General features: G+C 42.6%; 1 protein-coding gene across 9 annotated transcripts; it reads right to left on the bottom strand.

Annotated features, from left to right (window-relative positions):
• Positions 1-819: 819 nt before the first annotated feature.
• Positions 820-25429, bottom strand: PANX2 (pannexin 2). 9 transcript variants are annotated; one of them, XM_074589916.1, is made up of 5 exons: positions 24115-24255; positions 13925-17482; positions 7139-13476; positions 4528-5979; positions 820-2688 (listed from the first exon to the last, which is right to left on the bottom strand). In XM_074589916.1, the coding sequence occupies exons 3-5, from the start codon at positions 7179-7181 to the stop codon at positions 2327-2329; spliced, it is 1857 nt and encodes a 618-aa protein (XP_074446017.1). In that variant the 5' UTR covers positions 7182-13476; positions 13925-17482; positions 24115-24255; the 3' UTR covers positions 820-2326. The 9 variants fall into 9 exon arrangements, with proteins under 9 accessions (XP_074446017.1, XP_074446375.1, XP_074445836.1 ...); XM_074590274.1 differs by lacking the exons at positions 7139-13476; positions 13925-17482 and adding an exon at positions 24889-25429 and having other exon boundaries at positions 4528-6032; positions 24115-24402; XM_074589735.1 differs by lacking the exons at positions 7139-13476; positions 13925-17482 and adding an exon at positions 24889-25429 and having other exon boundaries at positions 24115-24402.
• Between the last annotated feature and the right edge of the window lie 1705 nt (positions 25430-27134).

Below are 27134 nucleotides of genomic sequence, written 5' to 3'. Positions count from 1 at the left end.
AGTACTGAACTTCAATGTTTTTAACTTGCCCAAAATGTTAGTTCTAACTACAGTATTGATCTAAGTGAATAGGATGTAGTAGGGCATTAGGCTCACCCCCAAAGTCCCTATGTGCCGTTGCTTTCAGGTGACTCTGGATGGATGGCAGTTACCCCTCAGGCCGGGCAGAGACCTTGCTCGCAGTCCCGTCACGCGTGATGCTCCACTCCACGGCTGCCTCGCTGCAGAAAGCTTCCTCCTGTACCTGGGGTAGAACGAAGCCCTGGCTACGCAGGTGTGGATTTGTCATTTAAAAAAGTCACACCGGTTTATCAGTCAAGCGGGCAGTGCTGCTGAACACCCTGCAGCTTGCGTTCGAGTGGGTTAGAAGAGGGGTGACCAACCTACGACCCTGGAGCCACAGGGAAATCAAATCCCTGCTCACCCCACGGCTGCCTCACGCAGACAGCTCTGCTGTGAGGGAACACTGATGTCCCCAGGGCTGGAAGGAGACAAGCCAGCAGAAGCTGCTGTGGCCACCATCTCCCAGCTGCCCTGGACCGAGCCCCATGTCCCCCGTCAGCTCCACGCTGCCCCGCGCTGAGACCTCGGGGTGTTCCAGCCAGGCCCTTCAGCTGTCCCCAACGCCACCTGCCCTGTCTGTGGTACGTGTCCTGTGGCTCGCTGCCTTTTCGGTATTGGGCTCTTCAGGCCACAACAGTTGGGCACAACTGAAGCAACGCAGGAGGGGAATGGTGGCTTTACATGTCCCGCCTGCTGCTTATCATAAAATCCCACTTGTATGGAACTAAGCTAGGAAGTAGTACACATTCAACTATTCAGAATAATAGGCATTTATTTTCAGTGCTATTTTCATTAAATATTGGTATAATATATCCATGTCTGAGGTAATAAATTAAAAATAAATTCAAGATTTCAGTCCCGTATTTGTGCTGCATATTTTTTCTACCATTATACATAATTTTGAAGCAAACACACATAGTCCATAATTCTGAATGCAGCTAGGAATATTATTTTAACACAGTCACTTTTTGTTTCACTATAATTTTGCTGAGAATGGTTATTGCATGATACACTTTTCATAGATGTTTTAGTTATACTAGAGTTTTCTATTAAATCACACATATCGTAGTTATAGGAAGATGGGCATGAAGATGTGCTTTGAGCCAAGGAAGGCAAATATTGAATCAGAGTGACAGCACATACTGCAGGATTCTTGTCTGCCTGTGCTAGAGCCCAGATCCAGCAACGCCATTTCGGTGTGTGCTTAACTTCAGACATATGAGTCATTTCAGTGCCACCCATGGCCTCAAGTATTTGCTGAATCAAGGACTAGCCAAGTCTGCAGACCCAAATTCATAGACTTCTTTAACTGTGTGTTACTTGAAAACAGTTCTGCTGGTTTCATATTTTGTAAGATATTTTGTAAGATATTTTGTAATGACCTTCATAAGATTTTTCGTATCAGTGAAGCACCCATGAAAGTTTCTAACCTGGTTCATAAATACATTATGAAAAAATAAGCAGCTACAATGACTCTCTTCTACACATTTTGTTAAAAGCAACACCTGGTTTGAAAAGTTATTAAAGTAATTTTTCCCATGGTAAAATATATTTAAAAAAATAAACTCTTCATTTCATCATCTTCCATCAAACATATAAGCTTGTTAAAGGGCGGGGCATACCTCAGGTATTTTCATTTATAAATGCAAGAGATTGAGAGTATCAATCTTTCTGCACTTAAATGCTGGTGGTAGTAAGGCCCTTTCAGCTAAGTTTCCATCAAGCCCAACATTAGTGAGCTAAAGAAACAAACAAAACAAAAATTTTGCTTGCATATAACTTTTTCATAATCCTGAATTAAAAAAAAAAATCCTCTCTGCTTAGAAAAAAACTCTTATTTAACTGCTGCCATTAAAAAAGTATACCTCACCTCCATGTTGTTTTAACTTCATTCAGTGACTTTGAATGCAAAGGATTTAAACACTCACTAAAATTACTGTGGCATGCCATCAGGCTCTTAACGTTCAAAAATTGTGCTAATCTCCATTTAAATAAGGAAGCTATAGTTTAGAGCTTGAGCTAATGGTTGTCTTGGTGTTAAAGGTCTATTTCCACCAGATTTTCTTTATTCTATTTTGCAAATGACTGACAGCGCGCATGATGTGATCCTGAAAAACCGTCTGGTGTTATTACCAAGAGCTATATAGTCTGTGTGAAAACTCTCCATGCTCATGCAGTGATTTGCATCATTGAGGGGACCACGGTCCGCACTGCAGTGGTCTTGGGCCTGGCCACCAAGGCGCAGCCGTGCAGCCCGGGGTCTTCAGTACTCCACCGAGCTCACTATTGCCATTGGCTCATCAAATGTCGCCAACCTTATCTGCTTTGGGGTAGGGATGGAGAGAATCTCCCCAGTGTCAGTTGGTGAGTGAATACCATTGTCTATTATGTTTGAAACTTCCTCCTCGTGATCCTCATACAGCGTGTTGATGTGCAGCAAAGGGTGGGCTGGGTTGCAGTTCAGTGCGGGTGTGGGCTCGGGTTTGACTGGGTTCAAAGTCATACTCGTTGCAGCAGTGGTTGTGGCTATGTGGTTGTGGTTACACGTGACAAAAGTCCCAGCAGCAGGCACAGTTCTGCATGTCTCAGATGAGTACAGGATCTCTTTAGCAGGGTGAGGGGTGTCTAAAAGAAAACAAAACAGCCAGTTAAAAGACAGGTAGTCTTTCACCCTTCCAGTTCATCAGAGAAGAGTGTCCTGATCCAATAAAAGTCATTGGCAGTTTTGCCACTGATTTCAGTGGGAGCAGGAGTGGACCCCAAAATGAATTTTCTTGGGATCCTTCAAGAAATCCAATAGGACTGTTTCAAAACAACAGGACTGTAAGCTCAGGGAGAGAGGGGAAACGACAAATGGGTTTTGTGAATCTCGCTTTTTTTGACGCATGCTCATGCTTCCTTACGTGAATGGTATTTTTGTAAAATGAACAAAAAACAACTGAAAAGTATCTTTTATTCTCCACTAAAGTCTGGCAGGTGTTTTATAAATGTTATGATTTAATGTTTTGACAAATGTTATGAATGTTGAAATCCACAGGATGGAATACAAAAAGCACTGATATTTTCAATGGGAAAAAAATAGTGGTTACACATTGTAAGCCACTTGTCTTTAGAAAGAACTCAGCAATTTGACATTAACTGATGTCTCTTTCCAGAAATTTTAAGTCTACCTTACCTGATGGACTGCAATGTAGGTCTAACTCAAAAGCAAAGCTGAACATTTTTAATGGGAATGGGGAGTAACAGAGCCCCAAAACTACAGTAATTATATTTTTGCCCTTAAAATATTCAAGCACTAATTTAAACGAAAGGAAGTGAGACCAGAAAACCCCAGTAGTTTTGAGGAGTTGAAATCAGAGCAGGTGACTGGATAAGGAATGCTGTAGAATAGCTCACATGCACAGTGGGGAGCTGGGGGGCTCTAAGGAGCGTAAGGATTTGGAAGTGACAGAAACTTCTATACCTCAAATCACTTCTTTGCTGGGCAGTGGGGTGACGGTAGCTGTCAGTCTGTCGAAGCCCAGAGGGAGGTCTTAGCTTGTAATGAGATGAGAGCCATTGCTTTAAGTACATACAAATCTTTCTGTAGCTTAACTGCATAGTGCTTCTTTCCTATGTCAGTAGCTTACAAAAATAAACAAGACAACATCTATCTACCTATCAATCAGTTTATCTACTGATACTATTACTTTTCTTAGCGCTCACATGGCTTTCCCCATCATTCTAGCACCTAACAATTATTGATATATCTGAAACACTTCTTTGAGGTTAGAAAGGGACAGGATTTCCAAGACACACATAGGGAACTGAGGCACAGAAGGAGCATCTCCTGCGAGGGCACACAGGAATGGAACGGCAGAAATCCTGAATCTCTGACCAGCACCCACACTTCAGTCCATCCACATGAGCAATTTACAATGTCTTTTGCATGAACAATGATGTAAATGATCTGAATTGTGATTTCCGAGGTGACAAACACATGACAACCCCTAAGAATTTGTACTTTAAGAGATTTTTTTTCTACAGGCAGCTTTATCTGCTATTAGCACAGTTTAGTACTGGTCCTCTACCATGGTAGTTTCCATATGACTTGAAAATAAGGCAGGTTTGAAACGTGCCAGGTGCTGGTGGAGCAGGAAAGGGTATCATGGAGGCCAAGCCCTCCTCATTTCCTTGGCAAGGCATGACCACATTCATAATTGTGAAAATCTGCTTACATTTTGAAAAATTACCTGCACCAACAGCCTGCAGGCTGTCCTGTACAGCTCTACCTGGAATAATCCTTATCTTCCATATAGCTGTTAGAGAGAACCCCTATTTCTGAGGCCTGCAAGCCCTAAGATCATTAGCTGTCCCAAAATCTAGCAAGGTAGGTCGAACAGTTCAGATAAGCTTTGAGTTCCTGAAGATCACTACGCAAATTATGGTCTGTGGAGGTGGTATGGGCATTATGGCATACTGTACCTTTGAGAGAGGAGGTAACGTGTACTACGACATTCTCTTCCTGGTTTAAAAATCCACCTTCTTGGCTTTTAGACGTAGGCATCGAGGGGATGGCTTGAATCTCCGGCTTGGGTTTTTTGCTACTAAGTATATATGGATGAACATCCAAGGAAAAGTGTCGCGTGTGTTTTTTTTCACTGCTTGTGCTTGGCATAGCGTTTTGTTCGGTTTTATGAGTGGACGATTGCTGTGAGGTTTTTGCAGCGGACTCTAACAAAGGAGCTATAAGGCTGTCCGTTGCTGTTTTTCTCCGCACGGGCTTGGGTTTGTCAGGTTTATGGTTTTCAACCTTCATAATGGCTAACTGTTCCTTGAATGGCTGAGGAAGGGGATTGGTAGTCGGGATCCATTTCATCTTCTTCCTTGGTCTCTTAATGATGAGCTGCTCGTTAGCATCAATGTCTGCTGGATCAACACTTGGGTCTATCGTTTGGATCCCTGAGTCACGCATGGTTGGAGTGGCATCATGATTGGACTGGGCCAATGCCGCAAGCAGCTGGCGTACCACATTGTCATACATCAGATCGCTTTCATTTGTAATAAAATCCAGACGGTTCAATGATTTTATGTGGTCCCGATTTTCATTACAAAACATGGCCAAAATATTGATGTCACAAAACTGGGACTTCTGCCACTGTTTCTTGGTCTTTATTCCAACTTTGTTCAGTTTATCAAATATGAAATTGGACTTGCGAAATATGAAGAGGTGAATTAAGTTGATGAGAATTATCAAGTTCATAAAGCAGAGGAGAACGATATCTACACCAGCAATAATCCGCTGGAGCTGGACAGATGGCAGTTTACAGTTGACTCTGATGTGCAATTTGGAGCTGCTCGTTTTGTCTGGAGGCTCTCCTAATGCACATGTAAATTCATTTTGCTTCTGTGTAGCATAGTAGGTGGATAAGTATGTAATTGGTATGATGCTCAAAAAGATGATGAACAAATGTCTCGCAAGATAAAGCTTAGCTAAAAAGTTACTTCGTCCTCTTCTTTCCAGGTATTTCTCAAACAAGTTCTGTTCAGGGCTTTTTTCCTTCTCCGCATTCTCAATGATTTCTCTCTTCTCTCTCTCGGTGATCCCCGGGCCTTTGGACTGAATCTGTTTCTCTATTTTTGGTGCCCGCCCTTCAGCTGCACGGTGGTAGCAGTTATCGATCTCCTGAAGCAAAAAATTAAGCTCTGAAGTCAGTCGGGTGGAGGCCAGAAACTCCCAGCCCAGAGCTGGAATGTACATTATCCCAGCAAAAGCCAGCAGTGCATAAGGTAGGAACTTATGCTCAAACAAGGAGGGCCAGTGGCTGGCATCAACTCCTGGCAAGGCATCTTTTAATTCTGTCCAACAATATCCTCTGGCATACAAGGCTTGATCGCGGGTGAAGTTGTGTGGTGTGTAACAGTATATTGGCTCCTCTGTATAACAGAGAGAAAAGTCACTGCTGTGCATTTAACCTACAAAAGGAGGTCTGGAAAATAAACATTTCAAATTATATCAATTTTATTTTACTGCATCTTTACATGACCGTTAAGCCCTCCATGTCTATTAGACAGTTCAGCTTTCACACACCTTCACAAGTCCCCAGGCAAAATTATTTACCTGGAAGTTTTAGAATGAACCTGAGCAAGAAATGTCATCAAGAAATACATATTTGGGTTTAATTACTTCTCTGAAAACAATATCCTAAGCAACTGTGATCTAAGCTCCGTAAAGCTAAAAGACCTGACATCCACTATACAGTAGCTGAGGATGTTATGTGCAAATGCTGAAAGGCTCATTTAGGTGAAATTTAATGTTCATCCCAGCTAAGTATTCTTCTAAATAGAAAAAAAGTTAGATGTAGCTGAAGGCAATGTTTTTAATTCTTATTAAGAAAGTCTACTCATTGAATATGGTAGCAAAAATTGAAACTTAAAAGACATGCGAGCATTTAGTCAACTGTATTCCTCCCAGCTAACACTCTTGAGTTAAAGTGTGACTGACAAGGACAGAATCTGGTGTGTTAACTGTATTCATCGCTATGAAAATTTAATTCTACATTTGAAACTGTAACATTGTTTTTTACATAATGTGCAAATAAATGGTGGAACTTGCTGTCATACAATATTCTGGAAGAAACAAATACTACGGATCAAGAAAGCAATCAGACAAAGTAATGGACGAAAAGTACAGCAAGAATTATAAATACACAGATAGCGATGCAATTTTTCTCTCAGGACATGTTTAAACCACGGGCTGCTGGAAGGTGGAAGGGTTTATCAAAGGAACTAACCCCATATGCTTGTCTATTTTAACACTCCTTCCTAAGCATCTGCTTTTTGCCATCATCAGAGACGAGATGTTGGGCTAAAAGGACTTTTGTCTGGACCCAGTAGATAAGTTATGGTCTTATACAACTACATTTTTCTACCAATACATGAAAGCAAGCTAGAAAAACTTGTGAAAGCTAGAACAGTATTAATTGCCCAAAGAACAACGACCATTATCAAAACACTCTCTTCAAAGAGGAAGACCATATTTTCATGTTTTGGCAGGTAGAATAAAGGGAATATATTTTGTGGGGTTCTGGTATACCTTTTAAAAACCTCCTAAAATGAGACCCATAGGAAGAAGGCATGTTCTCTTGAATTGAGAATCACTCAACACCAAGCTTGCTCCAGTTCTGAACGCAGTCTACAATTCAGATTGAGAACAGCTCACTGGAAGAGAGTGGTGATACTGTTCTCTTAATAACACAATAATGAAGAGAAATAATAAAATATTATGATGTTTGATAATAATAAATAAAATATTAAAAAATAATAAGCAGGCAAAAAACCCTAATCCTTTTGGCTTAACAGAGGACTCCATACTTGACCAACTGCTTTTCACATGTGCGCGAATCAAAAGGATTCACTAGTTCTTTGGTAAAATGTTGAGGTATGAACCTCTTCTGAGATCTACATGCTGAGGACTGCACAAAAAATGTTTCGGTTTTGCCTTTTTTTTTTTTTTAAAGTGATTCAGTGAGGATTCTTTTCTAAAAATACAACCAATTTAAACAGAGTTGATGTAATAAATGATGCTACCCAAGACAGCATGTAAAGTGAGTAAACCCTGCAAATTCTTTAAAATCCCTTTTGAAGACTATTTTAAAATGATCTAACTCCAACCTGAGGGAGCCTAAAGCACTCTAATGTTACATAGCTTCCCATTTTGGCTATTTGTGTGTATTTACAGCCATGTGTTACAATAAAATGCTCACTGACTCTCTTGGTTCCGGTCATTACATGCTCTCCCAACCCCACCCATGAAGGGATGCATACAAAAAAAATTCAACTCCTACTATCAAAGAGTCAGTGTACAATTTCTCAGGAGACAAAGTAGATTCCTATGTGAAAATGTTCCCATGGGGAAAAAAAGTCAAAGAAGCGTGATGCGTTTATCATAAGCAGAAATATTTTGAATTGGGTGTCCCTAAGCTCAGTAGAAGATGCCAACATGAAACCCAGCTTCCTGTGACATACACAGGTTCATTTCTCCTAGATCTCAACACCATGAATACTTGGTAAAACAGCAACAAGTATTCATACAAATTATCCATACGGACTATTTTTGGATTCATGTTATCAGTTGCTACTACCAAATAAACTGTAAACAGTTCTCTTCAGTTCTCTTCGCTGAGACCTGAAAGCTAAGGTGACTTCTGCCAAAATTGTATATATACAACAACAATCAAATATGTATCTACTTTATAAATAAAACAAACAAATAAAAATGTCTTAACACTTACATTTATGTTGGACAGATTACTTAGACACTAACTCTGCACCCTATCCATTGTCACTGCTTCAGTGAAAAAAGTCTGAAGAGCTTCACAGCTCCAGTTTGGACTGCACACCTTCATTAGAGGCTACTTCAAAAATGGGGCTGGCCAGCCCAGTAAACAAAGTAAATGTCATTTTACAGGAATTTGTTTGCTTTTCTTCTGTTAAACATTTTTTTGGCTGCTCCCATTGCCTAGTAAGTTGTGAGAGATCTCTAATTTATTGAGGTAGCTGAGTATGGTGTCCCATGCTTATTCAACGTTTTGTTATTTGTTGATGCTAGTCTAGTATTTTCTTTGCATATTTGTTAAATTGACATAATTTTCATTATATGCACGCAAATCCCAAGACCCTTCAGATGAAACCCTATCCTCAGTGAAGTCAGTGGGATTTCTTATAACTGACTGAAGCAGGGGCAGTGGGGTTACAATGCAATTTTACTCAAATGCTATTGAATAGAAAAAAATAGAAAAAACATTTTCTAATATGTTTGAACCATACTCACTGTCAGCGGATGCCATTAATTTTGGTAAAGTTATTCCACAGGGGAATTCAGCTTAACCTTCTCAGCATAGGACTTGACTCACAAAGCATAGCATCAGCCTTTGGAAGCTCATTCATCTAGAAAATGGTGCAGATAATGCAAAGGAGAGGAATACTCTTCCAGACAATGACTGAAAGCAAAGACTGATTTAGCTGTTGCCTGGAGGAGCCTGTCTGTCTTCATTGACAAGGGTCTGCCAAGCAAGATCGCCACAAGGTTTGAGTTAGTTTTTATGAATGTTACTTCTTGGGCGATGGCAGCATTTAACCTGGCATTTAACACCCATGAAGGTGTTCAATCCCACCATAGTAGGGTATAGACCTGTTTTTCCTCTACTGCAATCTGTGTCAATCAGCAATAAATGAAAAAGAAAAGCACCGTGTCAATAACTTGTCTTGTTTGTTGCGAAAGATGGCAGTAACACATAGCTGGATCTCACCATGCAGATCTGACGAGGATGGGGGAGTAACAAGTTATTCTCATACAGCTCACTCTAGCTGTGAGTGCATAATTCAATCGGTTTCAAGAAGGCACAGCAGATGTATTTTTTTATTTTACAATATTCTCCTGATAAGTTAGTACCATTAAAAAGAAACCGCTGTAACAGTGTTAAAATCATAGCTCTGACACTGGATCATGCAATATGAAAAAAACTTTTAACTTCATATTCACAAGTATAGGAAGTTTCTATTGATATTCTTATTTCACCCTGAAAATCCTCGAGCAGTTTAGGAAGTTTCTTTTTCGTATAACCACTCCAGCCACCATGAAATGCAGCTTTTCCCCCAGGACTCTGCGATTTAATTGCATTCGGTGCAACTGTTCAATTATGTACGAAAAGACAATAGAGTAAGAGAGTGTAAATAAAATTTTTTAAAAAGCTGAGGGGACGTTATTATGGCTGAGTGGACCGGTCGTCTTCTCAATGTTGTCTAGGCTTAAGCCCATAAATATAATCTATCCTCCCACTCTCCTTGATAGCTATATTCTTGTGAGCCCAAGAAACAGAAATTCCTACGAAAAAAACCTGAAAGCAAGGTCGTCATCTCCAAAATAATCTTCTGCCAATTCCAAACAACAATTAAAAGGTGGTTCAAGGAAGACACATATCTGTGATTTGCACACATGTGCACCTGTAGCAAAAGCAAAAAAAAAAAAAAAAGATAACTAATCTGCCATTGTTATTGGTGGCTGTAATACTAAACTCAACTTTTCTGCATTAAATGTGATGGCTTACTTCAAGATTTTTAGTTCTGACGCTCCAAGTAAAATCTCAGTAAGTTCAAAGTCTGAAAGTCTGCCCTTAGGTTCCCCTACACAAATGTGTTAACTACATGCCAGAATATGAAGTTCAACACAGTTTCAGAAAACATCACCAGGAATACCCCAGAACAAATCCTGTCTTCAGTAATACTTTCCTACAGTCATTGTCATTCCCAAGACACGTTCCTTTTGAATAATTTTATAAGAGACTAAGTAACCCTGTGCTAATGCTGTGCAGAAATAATTACTGCATCAGAAAAAAAGTCCTTGATGTTAATATATTATGAAGTATATTATACTTTATTTATACTGACTTGAGTATAAAGATGCATACTAAAGCTTAGCTTCCCTTTCTTCAATATTGTTAGATGATCACAGGGGCACTACATCAGATATTTTCAACAGTTGTACATAAACACATTTTATCCTGCTCACCATGCATGTAAGTAGCTTCTAGAAGTCCACAAGTCTATTCTCATGGGTAAGGTGTGAGAGACATCTCACTGAATTTTTTGGACATGCAAACAAGATGAAATAATCAACACGGAATTACTTAGTCAGTTGATTGTGTTATGCCACTTGAAAAATTAAAATCCCTTGGCAGCAATGTTTTTTCACATGCTCCATTCTGTAGCATCTCATCCCATCAGTTTAAGTCTACTTAAATGGAGAAAAATGACTTGCAGGAAGCACTGTGGTACAAAAGGCATACTTTAGGGGAATGAAAGAGAGTGCACGGCTGCAAGAAGACAGCCAAGGTAGGAAGAAGGATGAAGGAAAGGGCTGTGCTCAAAAAACTCTTTAGAAAGAACCTAAACAGACAGCATGGAAAGAAGGAGTGAAGGCAAAGTATGGAAGCTAGGAGCTGCCAAGTCTGCTGCCTGTTAGTAAAGGCTCAGAGAAATGCTTGTGGGCTTCCTGCAGGCACATGCTCCCACTCCTACTGTTCCCAACCCAAGATCAGCCACCTCCTTTCAGTGGTTCCCCAACCTCCATATACTTTTAGCATACATTCAAATGCACTCTTCAAGAAGCCCTGAATTAAAGACGTTTTGTCAGCATGCAAATGCTAGGCATGAAAATATGTTAGATAAATAAATCTCCTACTTAATTTCAACCAGGAGATACAACACTGTAAATTCTGAAATTCCTCCAGCAAAGGGTTGGGATGCTGAGGTTTGGGGTTGGAACCCCTGTGAAACTTCTCACTGCAAAACGAATCTCAGATCTGGAAATGGAGTTACCAATAGAAAAATCTGATAACTGCTGTTCTAGATCATTCCCTGAAGTTACATCACAATGCAGAACCATGGAAACCCTGGAAGGAACCTCAGAAATTACCAAGTCCCAAGTGCCACTCAGAGCAGGGTCAAGGCTGAGTTCAGACCAGCTAGATTAGGGCTTTGTCAGTCTGAAAACCTCTAAAGATGGAGACTACACAACCTGCCTGTGCAACCTGCTCCAAGGCTTGATTGTCCTCAAAGTGTTTTTTCCTTTAGGTCATGTCCAGCAAGAATGGCTGATTCACACAGGAGTAATTTTTTTCACTTTTGAGAAATGGCCATTTCCAAAAATGAATGCAATGGCCAGTTGCACTAGGAACACATTAGGTAAAATATGGCTGGAGGGCTCTCACTGAAATACAAATAGCTAGAGTCTCAATTGAAGGAAGAGCTATCAACAGCGCAGTTCACCAAGGAGGCTCTGTGTGTGTGCCTGTGTGCATGTGTGCGCACACAGCTATGTGTATTTGCCTATCTATAAAAAAAACACCTTGCAAAAAAATGTGAGCTGGTGTAGGATACACAGAAACAACAGTGTAAGAAGATACTGTGAAGCTGTAGATATGTACCACTCCCCATTACCTTTGCAAAGTTAAGTTTTTACAACTCTTCCTGGGAAAGTGAGTGAACTGCATCTAACATAAACATTCACTCACCCCTTCAAAATAAATATAACAATGCCAATCTCTCAGTATTCAACACGGTAAAAAATTAGACCTGCTCCTAAAAAGACTTAAGTGACTTCATGCATTGGGCAGTTCCTATGAAGTCAACGGGATTACCGTAGTGCATAAAATTTAGCATGTGCATCTCTCTGAAGAACCAATGCTGTAGGGAGGTCAATTTCAAGCTTCTAAAATATTATTATGAGAAAAAGTTATTTAAATAAATATGGCCAACACATTTACAATGCTTTTGGATGACATTAAAAGTAAGAAAGGAAAATATTAGTAATAAACAGTATATGCCCCTATATAAAAGGGCAAATGATGCTTCACATCTACCATATTCCCAGTGAAATAAAGTATATACACCCAAATTATCATAATAATAAATTGTGTATGTCTCCTGTGACCTCCAGCTTTTAGAATTTACTCTGGAAAAAGAAATCACACCTCACTAATTTTCCAACTGAATTGCATGATTTCAGCATTCTAATACAATAATTCAGTAATGCAGAAAGAATGGCACAATTTTCTAACAGTGGACAGAAAAAAAAGAAAAAAAAGGAACTATTTTCAGAAAATATAATTCAAAATTGAAAAAAGATGAAAACTCTTGCGCTTGCTATACCAAGACAAAGGTAAGTATGCCTCTTGTGCAAAAAATTTCTTTGAGAATCTAGAAGTAAACCTGACCACCATGGCCCTACATTGGGTATAGGCAGCAGAAGAGGTGCTTAGGTGCTGCCCAACAGGCTGGACCTCCCAGCTCTTGGACAAGTGCCGAGACTCGAGTTAAGTATCAGGTAAGTATATTGGTAAGTATACTTACTGAGTTAAATATACTACAGACTCACCCTGGGCCTAGCACTTCCTAGCAACTGGCTTTCTTCCCTCTTGAAGAGGGTTGCTAAATCATCCTCATGCCGCTGCCCAACCTGCCTATGAAGAAAAGCTGGCATTCCAGTCAAGTTCTCTGAAGAACTCCTTGTACAGCCCTCTCCACTTGACCCTAAGGAGAAATTCAGCGTTTAGGCAGAATTTCTGAATCTCCCTGCCCATCAGGTACCAGAACACAAGTCTCTAACAGCCAAGATAGATGAGAAACTCCTTGAATTCAGCAATAAATGCCAGTATTTGACAAGGGTAGTCTTTATCACACTGCTCTCCTTACATTCTGTCACGTATGTGTAAGTAATCAGACATACATGCCTCATTCTTCTTGGGTACTAAAAGGATTGCACAAGAAAGCAGGTAGCAAACTGTTTATTTTGAGAAACAGAAATAATTTATTTAGTAATTTTTCAGCAATTTTTTAAATGGAAAAGAAGAAATGTCCTGGATCCTCTTCTCTCTGGAAAAAGAGAACAAAAAATATTCATGTTACTGAGGTTTAAAATGTAGTCTAAGGAAGTATAACATTATCTAAACAGTGTACAGGTTTTCCATCTCAGTCACACAGTCCACAAGGAATATGTAACTCTCTACTCTGAATGTGATTTTAACAAATGCTGGCTAATACCCAAATTAACTCACAGCCAAAGGAAAAACTCCCTTAGCTTAACTGGTTTATTTCAACTACTTTATTTAAAGGGTATTTAAAGGTTAGAAATTAGTACAGCATGAGGATGGATTCCTGAAATTACTTTTGTGTACCAACTGTAGTCATACAGCCCTATTTAACTCACAGAGTTTACTCATATGAATAAGAAAAGAAAACACTCATCAGACTAAGCCTTAACTTAGAAAGCTAATTATTAAGAATTATTACTTTTATCAAAACAAAAAGACAATACCTTTACCTTTCTTAGGGAATATTCTTTCCAAATCTGAATATAGGTTCCATGCCCATGAAGTCTTCCTAAGGTACAAATTTCTCCATGATCAACAAGGTAAGGTATAGCCTTTTTTGCCCACTCTCTGAAACCACTTGTCCTGTTTAAGAAAAAAATCTTGAAAAGAAAGTCCCTAAAGTAATGAGACAGGAAACCACTGCCGCTATCAAGTCTTACTGGCCTGTACTCTACAAGGATTAGTCGTAATGGATGAGATGTAGATAAGCAGTTTCAAAGACTGATAGATAATGGGTTACGGTAATGGGTTACCCACAGGGGTAACTGCAATGTAAAGGCAGCAGCAGGTGTCCCCTTATTTACAATATGGGTCTTTTTTCCTTGCGGGACTGCTGCTTGAAGTGCATATATTTTGGATCTGCAGAATCAATAAATCAGTAACGCACTTTCCTAGTGTATATATGAATTCACAGAACTATATTCCCTGTATGTAATAAACATTGGCTCTTCTAAAATTAGCTGATGTGCTGAAGTTCGCTTACCAGCAATCTGAGGCTTAAAGACTTGTAACACCTGCCCAGGTTATTCAGGAGAGCAAGACACCTACTCCTACTTGTTTGGTATGTTGAAGTATGTTGGAGAGCTTATTCCAGAAATGACACCTGTTATGCAGAAGGTGCAGAAACACCTAAATGAAGTCTCTTAGGCTGCTCCTATAGAGGAATGTTTCCTCAGTAATGAGCTACCATCCACCATGTGATGGCCATGCAGTATAGTGGTAACGCCATTGGAAAGAGAGCTTTTTTATAGTGACTGTAGTGTTGAACATCACTAGGAGCATTTCTTCCTGTGCCCAAGAGAACTCTGTGAGAACACAGAAAACACCTGGAAAGAAATTACAATGCTTCTATTTGAACATAAAGGTATGTTTCTGTATTATAATGTTGCTTTGTACTATGTTAAGATTTGAGGGAAGATTAGATCGAAATTTAGAAGAATGTATTCATCAAAATACAATTAATGAAATTCAGCCATGCAGACAGTCCTACAAAAGAGATCAGAGTAATATTTACTTCTAAATTTAGTGCTTACATGAGGAGGTGAGTGGAATTTTGGTGATGTACAGATCTCCTGCATAGGAGAAGTAGTGTGTGAAAAGAAGTGTTCTAATGTTTTCCAAAGATACAGAAAGTATTTTTGGCAATTCAGAAATTCCCCTGTAGAGATGGAACCCCAAAACAACTACCCAAGCATCCAGACACTATGATAATGTGGACTAGAGCAACACCTAAAGTAAACTGCAAGGAAAATCCGGTGAAACTGATGATACATAGACAAGGGTGGCTCCTTAAGTCAAGAGTCAAGCGCAAAATACGAACACAGGAAGCAACAGGAAACAGCAGGTTTGTTCTATTGCATTACTGTTATTATTTAATGACTAGAAATGAAAAAGATGGCTTGTATTAAGTACCTTTTGGCAAAAACACAGCACCCAGAAAACTTCATATTGAAAAAGAAGAAAAATGCCAATAGTTAGCTCATTAGATAATTCTATTATTTTATTAACGTAGTATTTAAGAGGCAGAGATGGCCTGTCTACCGCTTTTTGGAAAACTGGTTCCTTCATGTGCAGAGAAACCGGATTTTGTAAAATATCAGAACTGTTCTGATTTATGACAACAGAGCCAGGAGAATCAGCCCCCCAAGGCTCCCAAGGGATCTGCAATCCCAGCGTGGAGGTCTCCTGCCCTCCTGAACAAGTCATGGATACCACAGAAGACAAGGCACCTCAGCCTCAAAATGCTGAAATAATTACTTCAGCATATAACTAAAATGCTCCAGAAATAGTCACTGATCTCTAAGCCGCAAAAAAACCCACATCACACATCTCAGCACCTGGTTGCGTCATTGCTCTGGTAACTTAGAATCTGCACAATAGGCATGGTGCCAGTAAAGAAAAGCAAACAAATCCCCAAACTTTGCTATTATAATGAACTGCTATTTTTCCCCAGTTCAAACGCAAGAGTATAATAAAACCCTGCGACAAAATCCCTGATGATGGAAATATCTGCATTGATTTCAGTGTTTTTCTTAGAATAAATCCTGTATCATAGGAAATAAAAGGAAACCTCTAAAAGAATCATGCCAGTGTACTGCGAAATTATTCAGCTTTTGTAATTAAACGTGTATATACCTACTGAACGTGCCCACTGCAGTCATTTTTAATGCTGACAAAAGCTAAGGAACTCAGTGATGATGCAGATTCTTCTGGAAGGGTTTTATAGTTCTAAGAAACAGTCCAAGCTTAGATTTCTTCTAGATCATGGAGGCATAATTTCTATTCAGTTTAGGGAGAAAAAAAGCTTCAAAATACTTCAGAGTTGCTATGAAAAACAGTCTTGACCTTACACTTATTTATTCACAAGGTTTTCTCTTGACTAAGATGAATAAATTAAGTAGCTCTTAAACATGAATATTTTTGACCATCTGTTCAAATTCCTGAAGTTATCTGAAAGCACATACTGAGCTAAATCTCATGCACATTTTGGACCTCTTCACATATGTGACACTTGGAAAGGTGAAGGGTTTAATAGTGCAAACAGGGTCATGAAATTCCATATGAAGAAAAGATAACGTGTGTGTCAATGAAGTTTGAGAAATGGCATTCATGAAAGAAAAATAGCTGTAGCCACTAGGAACTGCAGTGGAATGATTACACGTGAGGCTCATGCATTTCCTCAACATTACCTTTCTATTTAACATTCAACTGTGTAACTTCAAATCTTTTAATGACCAAAACTCACAGAAAGCCAGCTCACATATCTTGTACACACCTTGTGTTTGTGCGTGTGTGTGAACTGCTCTTACCCTTTGGGAAAAATTCCATCAGCAGTGCAAACAGCCAGTGGCTGAACCGCAGCCAGCCTGTGGTTGCTTGTACTATTTCAGTTCTTTTTAAAAACAGATGTCTAGAAAGCACTTAAACACAAGTGGTACTGAGACACTCCTTACATTCTCTTATCACAGCTAATACCACCTCAGAACCAATTTCTGCGTTGGTGTCATCATGTACATAAAACAACCTGGCTCTGTACTCTTAGCAGTAACAATAATCACTTGGAAAAATGTCATCTTCACTTTCTTACTCTATGTGGCTTTAAGTGCAGTTAAAGAGAAAAAATGGAAAAGAAGCTCAAAAGCAATCTAACAGAGAAGTCGCATAAGTGAGCATGTGTAAATATGCTGGCCACAACTTGAAACAAAAATACGAATTAGAAAAATTGACCAGAAATACAAAATAAAACTCCATCTTATAATAGAGAAATCTTCAACATATACTATTTCAAACATACTGTAGGGTGAAATGCATAAAAAGACATTGAACTCACGCATATACTGTACTACACAGTGAAGTAAGCATTGCTTATGTAAAATGATTACAAATCAGAAAAGAAAACAGAAAAACTTGAACTGACCCTTCAGTCATTTAACTTACTGTCTCCTTCCATTACTTCCTCATGAGAATTTTCTAGCAGAAGGGTGGTAGAGGGCTGAGCTACGTAACTGCTAAGAGACATAGAAATACAGTATTTATGAGCAACTTTTTGGTATTTTGTAGGCACTGTTTTATAAACCTAGCAAGAAAATCAAAGCTTGGCTTTTGACTAAAGTACAAAAATCAGCTGGACGACAGTTTTGCTTTATTTTAATAAAGTATTGATATTTAACAGCTCCTGAGGGAAAAGCAAACATGACTGTAATACACAAAGAATAATTCACTGTGAATAGAAAGTATGAGGCACTACACGAGAAGGATATGACTTAGCAATCCCTGTGACTGACCACATCAGTCCTAAATCTTTTGAAAGTTTGGAAACCAAAATATTTCAATGTCATAGATAACACACAACAGAAACAGCAACACATTCTCCTTTGAGGCCCACCAGTCTCTGGTCCCTTAGGCAGAGAACGTACCAAAGACATTACTGATAGCGCTGCTTCTGAACACAGCACAACACTGAACCGGAACACTTAAATCACTTAGTAAAAACATTAAAGAATACAAACAAACTACGCAGCACATTGTGATAGCCAAGTATCTCTTCGTCTACTGGACTGTAGAACAGTCTTGGAAGTTCAGCAAATGCCACGAGGTGTTTCACTACAAAAGGCTGCCACTCGCTGCCAGTAGCATCATTGCTGTTCATGGAGGACAGAATACAGCACTTGCTGGTGAAGACCAGCGTTAAGTACCCAACAGCATCCTGCTCATGGCTGCGGTCTGTGTGTTACTAGTTCCATGGTAAAAAAAGGGAGTGTAGATGAAAGGATGAAAACCACATGGAACACCAAACAGACCCACTTCAAACTGATAATGAATGTTGCAGTCTAACAATATTCTGCATACCGTGCATTTTAGAAAGGAAATGAAAATGGAAAGGCAGTGTATTAAAGAACCAATTCCTTTTTATCTAGATCCATACACCCCCACACTGACCACTCCTTGATAGGAGATATTGAAACATCATCACTAAAAACAAGTGCTGAACACTGACACGGGGTGTAGCTAGACTGGAAAAACATGTCTTACAAGTCTTACCTACTAAAATTTCATTAAATAGGTGTTCTTTACCATTTTTTCACTATATATTAATCTAAGGCTAGTCTGCTTCAACAAAAACCCACTTTTAATACCTGCCTTAAAAATACATAGATAAATAAATAAAGAATACCAAACCCTTTACTGTGGGAAAAGAAACAATCCATCAGGCTCCAACACAGAGAAAATGGAAGGACAAAAGTGACAATCTGTACTTACAGGCTTACAATTCGCTTCTCCACCAGCCAGTACCTGGTATAGTCACCTATTCCTGCACTGGGACAGCACAGTACTACCAAGTCTGAACTCTCTGTTCATATTGGTTGTATTTTACTTCCAGTTTGTACAGGAATAACTAACTGTTCAAGCTGCTAGGGAATGAAAAGTAAGGCTTCTGGACCTTCAGGTATGAGAAATCAAACCTCTAATGAGTCAAATACAAGCATGGGCCTTTGCAAAGCACTGCATATACATTTGCACGAGTGTTCCAGAAGATGCCTGAGAATATATAGGCCATAATGGGCGTCATGTCACTGTTCTGACAGAAATTCAAACACATTCACATTTAAATAAAAAATTTAATTGCTATCTTTAACACAACAATTTCCAAACGAAAACAGAGCAAACTGAAGTAAGTTCCCTTGAGACTACCAACTGCGTGCATTGTTATTCTCAACAAGAACATTGCTACGGCAGAGGTTTCCTCTAGACTATGCTGCCTTCTGTAGGCACCTTCACCAGGGCTGCAAGCTGTGTGACTCCAGAAAACCAATTCCACTTAAACACAGATTCATCCACTGGGTCAGAGAAACAAATCTCCAAAACTTTCCTTATTCTTTTCAAGGTCAACATACACTGATCCTTAAATACAGGATGTCCTGGTTTTATATGAAGTCTGTCTATGGGTGAGTTTTAGAAAGGGAAGCAATATTCATTCTTCTCTTGTGGGTACTCGTGTGGGCTTTCTTTGTGTGGGGTAGCTGACTATTGCTCTTAAATGAGTTAATGACGATCTCATGCCCAGTATAAACACGGCACATGGATTTATTTAAATTAACTTTCTAGGGTTGTTCTTTCTGGAATCACACTGATTTGCTTGAAAAACATTAAAGGAGAATTGGGAGACTCAAAAAGGATAATGTAAGAGATTAGCTGAGTAACTTTCTTTTATCTTATGAGAGAGAGTTTAGGAAGTGCAAAGGAAGGCTGTATGCATTTCATTGCAGAGGCGTCAGTGCAAGAACTGTATATTACTTCAGCCACCAGAATGAAGTCCTGTCCCCACTGAAATCAATAGTCAAACTCTTACAGCCTCAGGACTCTCAGGAGCACATCCTAGCGGTGTGTATGCCCTACGCCCTCCCTCTGCAGAGGGCTCAATTTCACCCAAAATGCACTGCCATCTAGTAGTGAAGTTTGGAAACAAACTTTTATCTCTCAATAAATTTTGGTTATGTTACAGATTCATTTGTAAGGCAAAAGCTAATCAAGGATGACAGCCCATTATTTTTACATTGAGTCATACTGTAAGGATACTGTAAGCATCCTGGGCAGCATAACAAGGAACATGGACAGCAGGTCAAGGGAGGTGATTTTAGCCCTCTACTCCACGTTGGTGAGACCCCACCTGGAGTACTGTGTCCAGCTCTGGAGCTCTCAGCACAGGAAAGACAGGGACCTGTTGGAGCAGGTCCAGAGGAGGGCCACAAAAACGATCAGAGGAATGGAACACCTCTCCTATGAAGGAAGGCTGAGAGAGTTGGGATTGTTCAGCCTGGACAAGAGAAGGCTTGAGGAGACCTTATAACAGCCCTTCAATACTTAAAGGGGGCTTATAAGAAAGACAGAAAGAGACTTTTTACCAGGGCCTGTAGGGACAGGACAAGAGGCAACAGTTTTAAACTGAAAGAGGGTTGATTTAGATTGGACATAAGGAAGAAATTCTTTATGATGAGGGTGGTGAGAGATTGGAACAGATTGCCCAGAGTAGTTGTGGATGCTCCATCATTGGAAGTGTTCAAGACCAGACTGGACAGGGCTTTGAGTAACCTGGTCTAGTGGGAGATGTCCCTGCCCACGGCAGGGGGGTTAGACTATATGATCTTCAAAGATCCCTTCCAACCCAAACCATTCTAGGATTCTATGAATAGAAGAAAAGACCAATACCTAATTTAAAGCCTTTTGTAACTAATTAAGTTCAGCTGTATTTTGATTTATTCAGAAAATCAGCATAGTATCTGCTAAACAATTAGGTCTTGCCTTTTATGCTACTAAACCAGAAATTTGTGATTTAATTTTTCAGAAGTGATGTAGAGATCAGAACACTCCGATATGAGGACAAACAAATCACTTACATGAATAGCAAACGCATTAACCTAAACAACGACTTTGCCCATGTCACTAAAACAACATGATTAACTAAATAACTTTATCTTCACCCACAGGCAAACTACTGTATACAATAATTTATACTACAGACATAATGATTTTTAAGGTTGCTAATTATCATCTTTTAAATAAACACCGCACTCTCCCTTTGTCCTGTGTTGTGAAGATGAACTCTGCTTTTGTACATGCTTCTCTGCAGCCTCTGGCCCCAGAGCATCGCCCTGGGATGCCCAGGCTTCCTGGGATGATGGGGTGCCTTCCGCACACCCCCAGGGCAGTACGCCCATGCTGCTTGGCCAAAGAGCTCTCACTGCACTCATTGGACTGGACTGTACAGTTGCTCTTGACTAGGCTTTAAGCTACACTTGATCCCACGCACATAAACTCCAAGGTAGATCAGAGAAGTACATAGGCTTTCATCTCCTCCGTGCACTAATCATGCAGACTCTTCCAATCCAGAGCAAGAAGTTTTGTGAGAAACCACTGCTTTTTGATCACTATACTTTTATGTCTCAAGCACACACACCACTGTTTCAAGAGCTTTACCAACACTGATTAAATAAGATGGGACAGACCCCAGAAAAGGGGGTTGTTGTCAGTTTAGCGGCATGATGGTAGCTTTCCATGGCTTCCACTGGATACCATTAACCGAAATAGGAATAACGAAAAGCATCAGTTTTTATTTCCTATTCTGAAGCAATAACTGATGCACACAAGGGCACAAAGCAAAGTTTGGGAACCTACTATGATATTGACAACCAAAGGGGCAGCAGGAACCTTATTCAATTTTGTCAGCAAAGTTTGCACTTTTCATGTGTATTATTTAAATTGCACATGGGGAGCAGCATCCAAAGCAAGCAAGTGAAGATAAATTTTTTTTAAAGATCAATGGCAGCACACAGGTGAAAGATAAAACACAAACTGCAGAATCAGTAATTAGCATGTATCCAGATGGACTGTTGTCCAGAGACGCTGATGGTAGTAGTAACAAGTTTGACTTCGTAAAAAAGTCTGAGTACATGCTGTTTTGGTGGCAGAGTAACACCTGATTCAGGTCATATTAAAATTAATAGGAGTTTTGCTCTTGAACTCTGTGGAAGCAGAACTGAATTCACTAATCCTGGACTCTTCAACTCCACTCCAAAAAGGAATCTATTTAGTTTCATCAGACCCTTAGAGTGTTTCTATTACATTCCCTTGTATCTTTAATTTTTTTTCCTTTTTCTCATTTTTCTAACTGCAGACCATCTGAATAAACACATGACATCATATGACAGAAGAGTGTTGTCCCACATTTTTCCAAAGACATAAGTGTTCTGTGTTGCCTTGTAAGCTTTGTCTTCCAGGACACAATGGGTTACAGCCCTATATCTTACTGGTTCAAATGAGCACACACGGTCTGTAAGTAGCCAAAAATGATACTGCTTTGGGTACTTCTGAAAAACGAATTTGCAACCCAACCATCAGCCTGGAGAACAGTTTTCCACAGCATAAACCAAACTCGAATGCAGAAATTCAGGAGACCCCCTCTCTTCCACACACTTGCATGGACCACAGCTCAGACTTGCAGAGGGACAACCTGAGTCTCTTACACTTGAGGCTTCCTCCGCAATCTGCAGTCCTGGAGGATTTGTTCATACAGAACAAGCTACTGCACAAGCAGTGAGTCATCAAAGGACTTCGGCTGGGAAATTCACACAATGTAAAGGAGCACACGTGAAGGGGCATGACTTTTCCTGCACCCAAGGTTATCTTTAGGCCTACTGAGGTTCAAACCTGCACATCCCAAACAGTATCAAGGCACATATATAGGTATGCAGTCTCATGAGCTTCTGTATGATTGCTTCTTCATTAGTTTAGTCCTCTACAAACCAAATAGAGGAACAAATCCCCAAACTTTTGCGTTCTACAGAAGATCATCAAAGGTGACCTTGAATCCTGTCTTTCAGTTGCTATGAAGGGATGGTTTTCCGATGTTTAGCAAGCTCGGCATGCCCTGAAAATAATGGTCTCTTTGAGATGACCAACCAAAAAATGAGACTCTTACCATTAACTGTGGCTGCAGATCTTGAACTATACAACTGTACGTTTAAAAACTGAGGTACATCAAAAAAGTTTTAACTGTTACTAAGAAAAACCTCAAGACTCCATTTGCAAGCAGTTATTCTTCTAGGTAACTTAAAATGAAAACAAGTATTAAGGATATATAAGTGTTGGAAGTCAATCCCAAAGCAGCATGCAAAGCAAGAGCCCGATTCTTGTATGTTTAGACTGACTGAATACAGCCAATTCCCACTAACCTCACAAGCTACAGACTGCTAGGTCAGTCCTGTATATTAAAGCGCTAATAATTTCACATGGATCTTCAGTGTGGAACTTCAGGGGACCTTAAAAGCAGTCATGCACTAGCAGCTACACTCATCACACCAATACTTCAGTAAGTAAAACACTGTTTACAGAGATGCTGAAGGCCTGAAAGGTGTCATAATTACTGGGTCGGTAATTTTCAAGGCTCATCAAAACTTGACCTTCCTAGGCTGGAAGAACTCTGCACTGGCAGTGACGGGCAATCAAACAAGGCTTTTTAAATTGTTGCTGGCTGAATGCAAGATGTAGGCCCTCAACAGAAACAGATACCCGTGATTTTCACTATCACAATACGGCAAAGCACGGAGTGGATGTGTCTCCATACAGTGTATCAGTCCCCATGAAGGCACCTGCCTCTCCCTAGGGGACAGTTGAAAACTCACGTTGCAGACGCCTGAATTAACGTGAGGACACACACATGAATTCAGCTCAGGGCCTGTCCAGGGTCCACCATAAAACCACTCCGTGTGTCACCCACACCAGCTCCCGGCTGTCGCAGGGCAGCAGTCGCCTCCCCACCAGGAGGCGGGAGGGAAGCAACAGCCGCCCCCTCAGCGCTGGCGGCCGTGTGGGAGTGGCCGTTAGGGAACGGCGACGGCCGTTAGAGAGCAATCACGGCCCTTAGGGGCGACCGTTAGGGAGCGGCCGTTAGGGAGCAATCACGGCCGTTAGGGGCGACCGTTAGGGAGCGGCCGTGGCCGTGAAGGGCGGCCGTTAGGGAGCGGCCGTTAGGGAGCGATCGCGGCCGTTAGGGAGCAATCGCGGCCGTTAGGGAGCGGCCGCCGCCGCGAAGCCGCGGCCCCCTCCGCGCGCGCCCCACCCCGCCCCGCCGCGCCGCCCTTACCGGCGAAGTTCTTGGTGAAGACGAGGGTGACGAGAAGGATGGGGATGAGGACGGTGCCGATGGTGACCACGCGGTCGAAGGGCAGCTCCAGCTTCAGCTGGAGGAGCAGAGCCGCTAGCGCGCCCGCCTTGTCATCCTGCTGCCCCGGCAGGATGAGCTCCTTCAGCTTCTCGCCCGCCAGCAGCGCGGTGGCCATGTCGGGGTGGTTATCGATGATGTGTTGCATAAGCGACGGCGGGCGGCCTCACGCCGCCGGGCCTCCCCGGGGACGGGCGGCGCCCGCCCGGCCTGCGGGGACAACACCGACAGCGGTAACGGCGGGGCCGCGGCCCGGCCTCCTCTGCCGCAGCGGCACCATGTTTGGGCCGGCGGGACACTGTCCCCCGCGGGGCCTGCCGCTGCCCCCCGGCCTCCCGGCGGGCCCGGCGCGGAGCTCCCTGGACGAGGGGCATCCCCCCGCCCGCCCCCCGCAGCCCCGGGGACAGCGGTGCAAAGAGGCGGGGGGGGGTGGAGTGGGGTGCGCGGAATAACGGTGCAGCCGAGCAGCCGCAGGGCAGCTGTGCGGAGCCAGGCAGTCTCCCGCTCCTCGGAGCCGTGCCGAGAAATGCCAGGGGAGGCGGGCAACGGGGAGAGCTGCCCGGTGACAGCGGTGCAATTAAGCGCTGCCTCCGCTTTGCAGTTCATGCTGTACAATAGCGGCGAAGCAGCCATGCAACGAGACCGGTTTGGAGCCGCCTCTCTTAAAGTGCTGCAGACAAGGAAGAGGGCATTTACCTGGCAACTTCGGCTCCCGCGGTTCCCAGGGGACGGCGAGGAAAACAGATGGCTTGTAAATAACGGCGGAAGCCGCAAATAAACTTACACTGGACCTTCCTGCCGGAAAAAAAGGTCCCTGCGCCTCCGCAAGTAATAAAATCGCTCCGGGTTCGGGGCGGGAGGCGAATGATGTGTCGATGCTGGTTATGGCAGCGGGCGGCTGGCGCTTGCATGGAAGCGCCCGCCCGCACCGAGCAGCGGTAACGTGCGGAGCGATGCAAGACGGGGCTCGCAGCAGCCGCGGAGAGGAGGAGGAGGAGAAGGAGGAGGAGAAGGAGGAGGAGGCGGCGAGAGCGGCACCGGAACGAGCTGCGGGGACGCGGAGGTCCTTTAAGGTTTTAAAGCGCACAGCTGGAGGCTGCTGAGCCGGCGGCAGCCGCAGCAGGGCGGCTGGCAGCCGTGCGGGCACAGCACATGCGGGGCTGCAGCGCGCAACACGTTGCGGCGGCGGCCCGGGGCGGCGGTGGCCGCGTCCCTGCGGGAGCCACCGGGCGGCGGCAACGCGCATGCGCGGGCGCGGGGCCGGGCGGGCGCGGCGACGGCGGCGGGCGGTGAGCGTGGACCTGGAGGGGACCTGGGGGCAGCGGGGGCGGCGACCCCGGCAGGAGGAGACCAGCGGTGTCCCCCGCCTCCTTCCCCCAGGCCGCCCCGCAGCGCGCACGGGGGAGCTCGGGTCCGGCGGCGCCGCCCGCAGCCGCGGGGCTTGTGAGAGGGGGGTGGTGGTGAGGCAGACCCTCACCCAAGCAGGCTGTGACCTGAAGGGCTTGAACCTGCGGGCACGTCAGAGTTTGGGTGCTCCCATTAGAAACCCTTCCAGCTACTTACTTCTCTAAGCTCGTGTGGGGTTAGTCACGCCTGATAAAACAGCCTCAGGGGCAGGGAGCTTGCCAGAAATGCAGAGGTCAGCTTTCAGCTTGCCTCGGCTTAATGGGGTTCAGGCCTGTATCTTCACAGAGGTGACCAGACCTTGCTGTGCATCTCTGGAACCGGCTGGGGACAAACCATATGTTATCACCCTATGGGCAAAAGCTGGACCACACAGCATCAAAAGAGGACATGCGTGCTGCTGTCATAGCCAGCAGCTATGGCATTCGGAAAAAAGCTCCAGGTCACAGTTCCTCCTTCTCAAGTTGTTTATGGATTTTATATTTAGCAGTACTTAGATGAAAACCAGAGATATGCTTAAACCCATATTGCTGACATTTCCTTCAAAGTTTTGCCGTTGTCACCTGCAATGCAGCATGAGTAAGGCAGAGATTTTCATCTTTGCCTTGAAATTTCCCTTTCCCCAGTCACTGCGAACAATATGGTGGTCCTGCTTGTTATTCAATTTTAAATATTGGGTGCAGGCTTTAAAGAATACTTCTTGGAAGTGGTTCTTCCATCCAGGCAGGGATGTAATGAGCAAGGCAAGAGGGATGTCCTGATGGTGATGGCACTGATGAAGGATCGTAGAATCGTAGGATCTTAGAATCATAGAATGGTTTAGGTTAGAAGGGATCTTAAAGATCATCTAGTTCCCACCCCCCTGCCATGGGCAGGGACACCTCCCACTAGACCAGGCTGCTCAAAGGCCCATCCAGCCTGGGCTTGAACACTTCCAGGGATGGGGCATCCACAGCTTCTCTGGGCAACCTGTTCCAGGGTCTCACCACCCTCATAATGAAACATTTCTTCTTATTATCTAATCTAAATCTGCTTTCTTCTAATTTGAAGCCATTACCCCTCATCCTATCGCTACATGCCCTTGTAAAAAGTCCTCCAGCTTTCTTGTAGGCCTCCTTCAGATACTGAAAGGCTGCTATAAGGTCTTCCCGGAGCCTTCTCCTCTCTAGGCTGAACAACCCCAACTCTCTTCATAGGAGAGGTGCTCCAGTCCTCTGATCATCTTTGTGACTCTCCTCTGGACTTGCTCCAACAAGCCCATTTCTATCTCATGTTGAGCTTCTCATCAACCAACACCTCCAAGTCCTTCTCCTCAGGGCTACTCTCAATCCATTCTCCACCCGGGCTGTATTTGTGCTTGGAGGCAGGCAGACACAAAGCTGTCATTGCCACATGCTCTTGAAGAGCACTGGGGATGAGAAGGCAGGAGAGCCTAAACCTGAAGCTGTCACCATTGCTTGTTTCATTTTCCCGGCTCGTCACTGTCCCTAGGCTCTGTGGCTGTGTTGGTCCTCTGTAAGGACCAGCACACAGTATCT

The sequence above is a fragment of the Larus michahellis genome, chromosome 1 (genome assembly GCF_964199755.1).
Source record: "Larus michahellis chromosome 1, bLarMic1.1, whole genome shotgun sequence".
NCBI classification, from domain to species: domain Eukaryota; kingdom Metazoa; phylum Chordata; class Aves; order Charadriiformes; family Laridae; genus Larus; species Larus michahellis.
The sequence above is the reverse complement of the archived record's forward strand: the minus strand, read 5'-3'. Positions and strand labels throughout refer to the sequence as shown.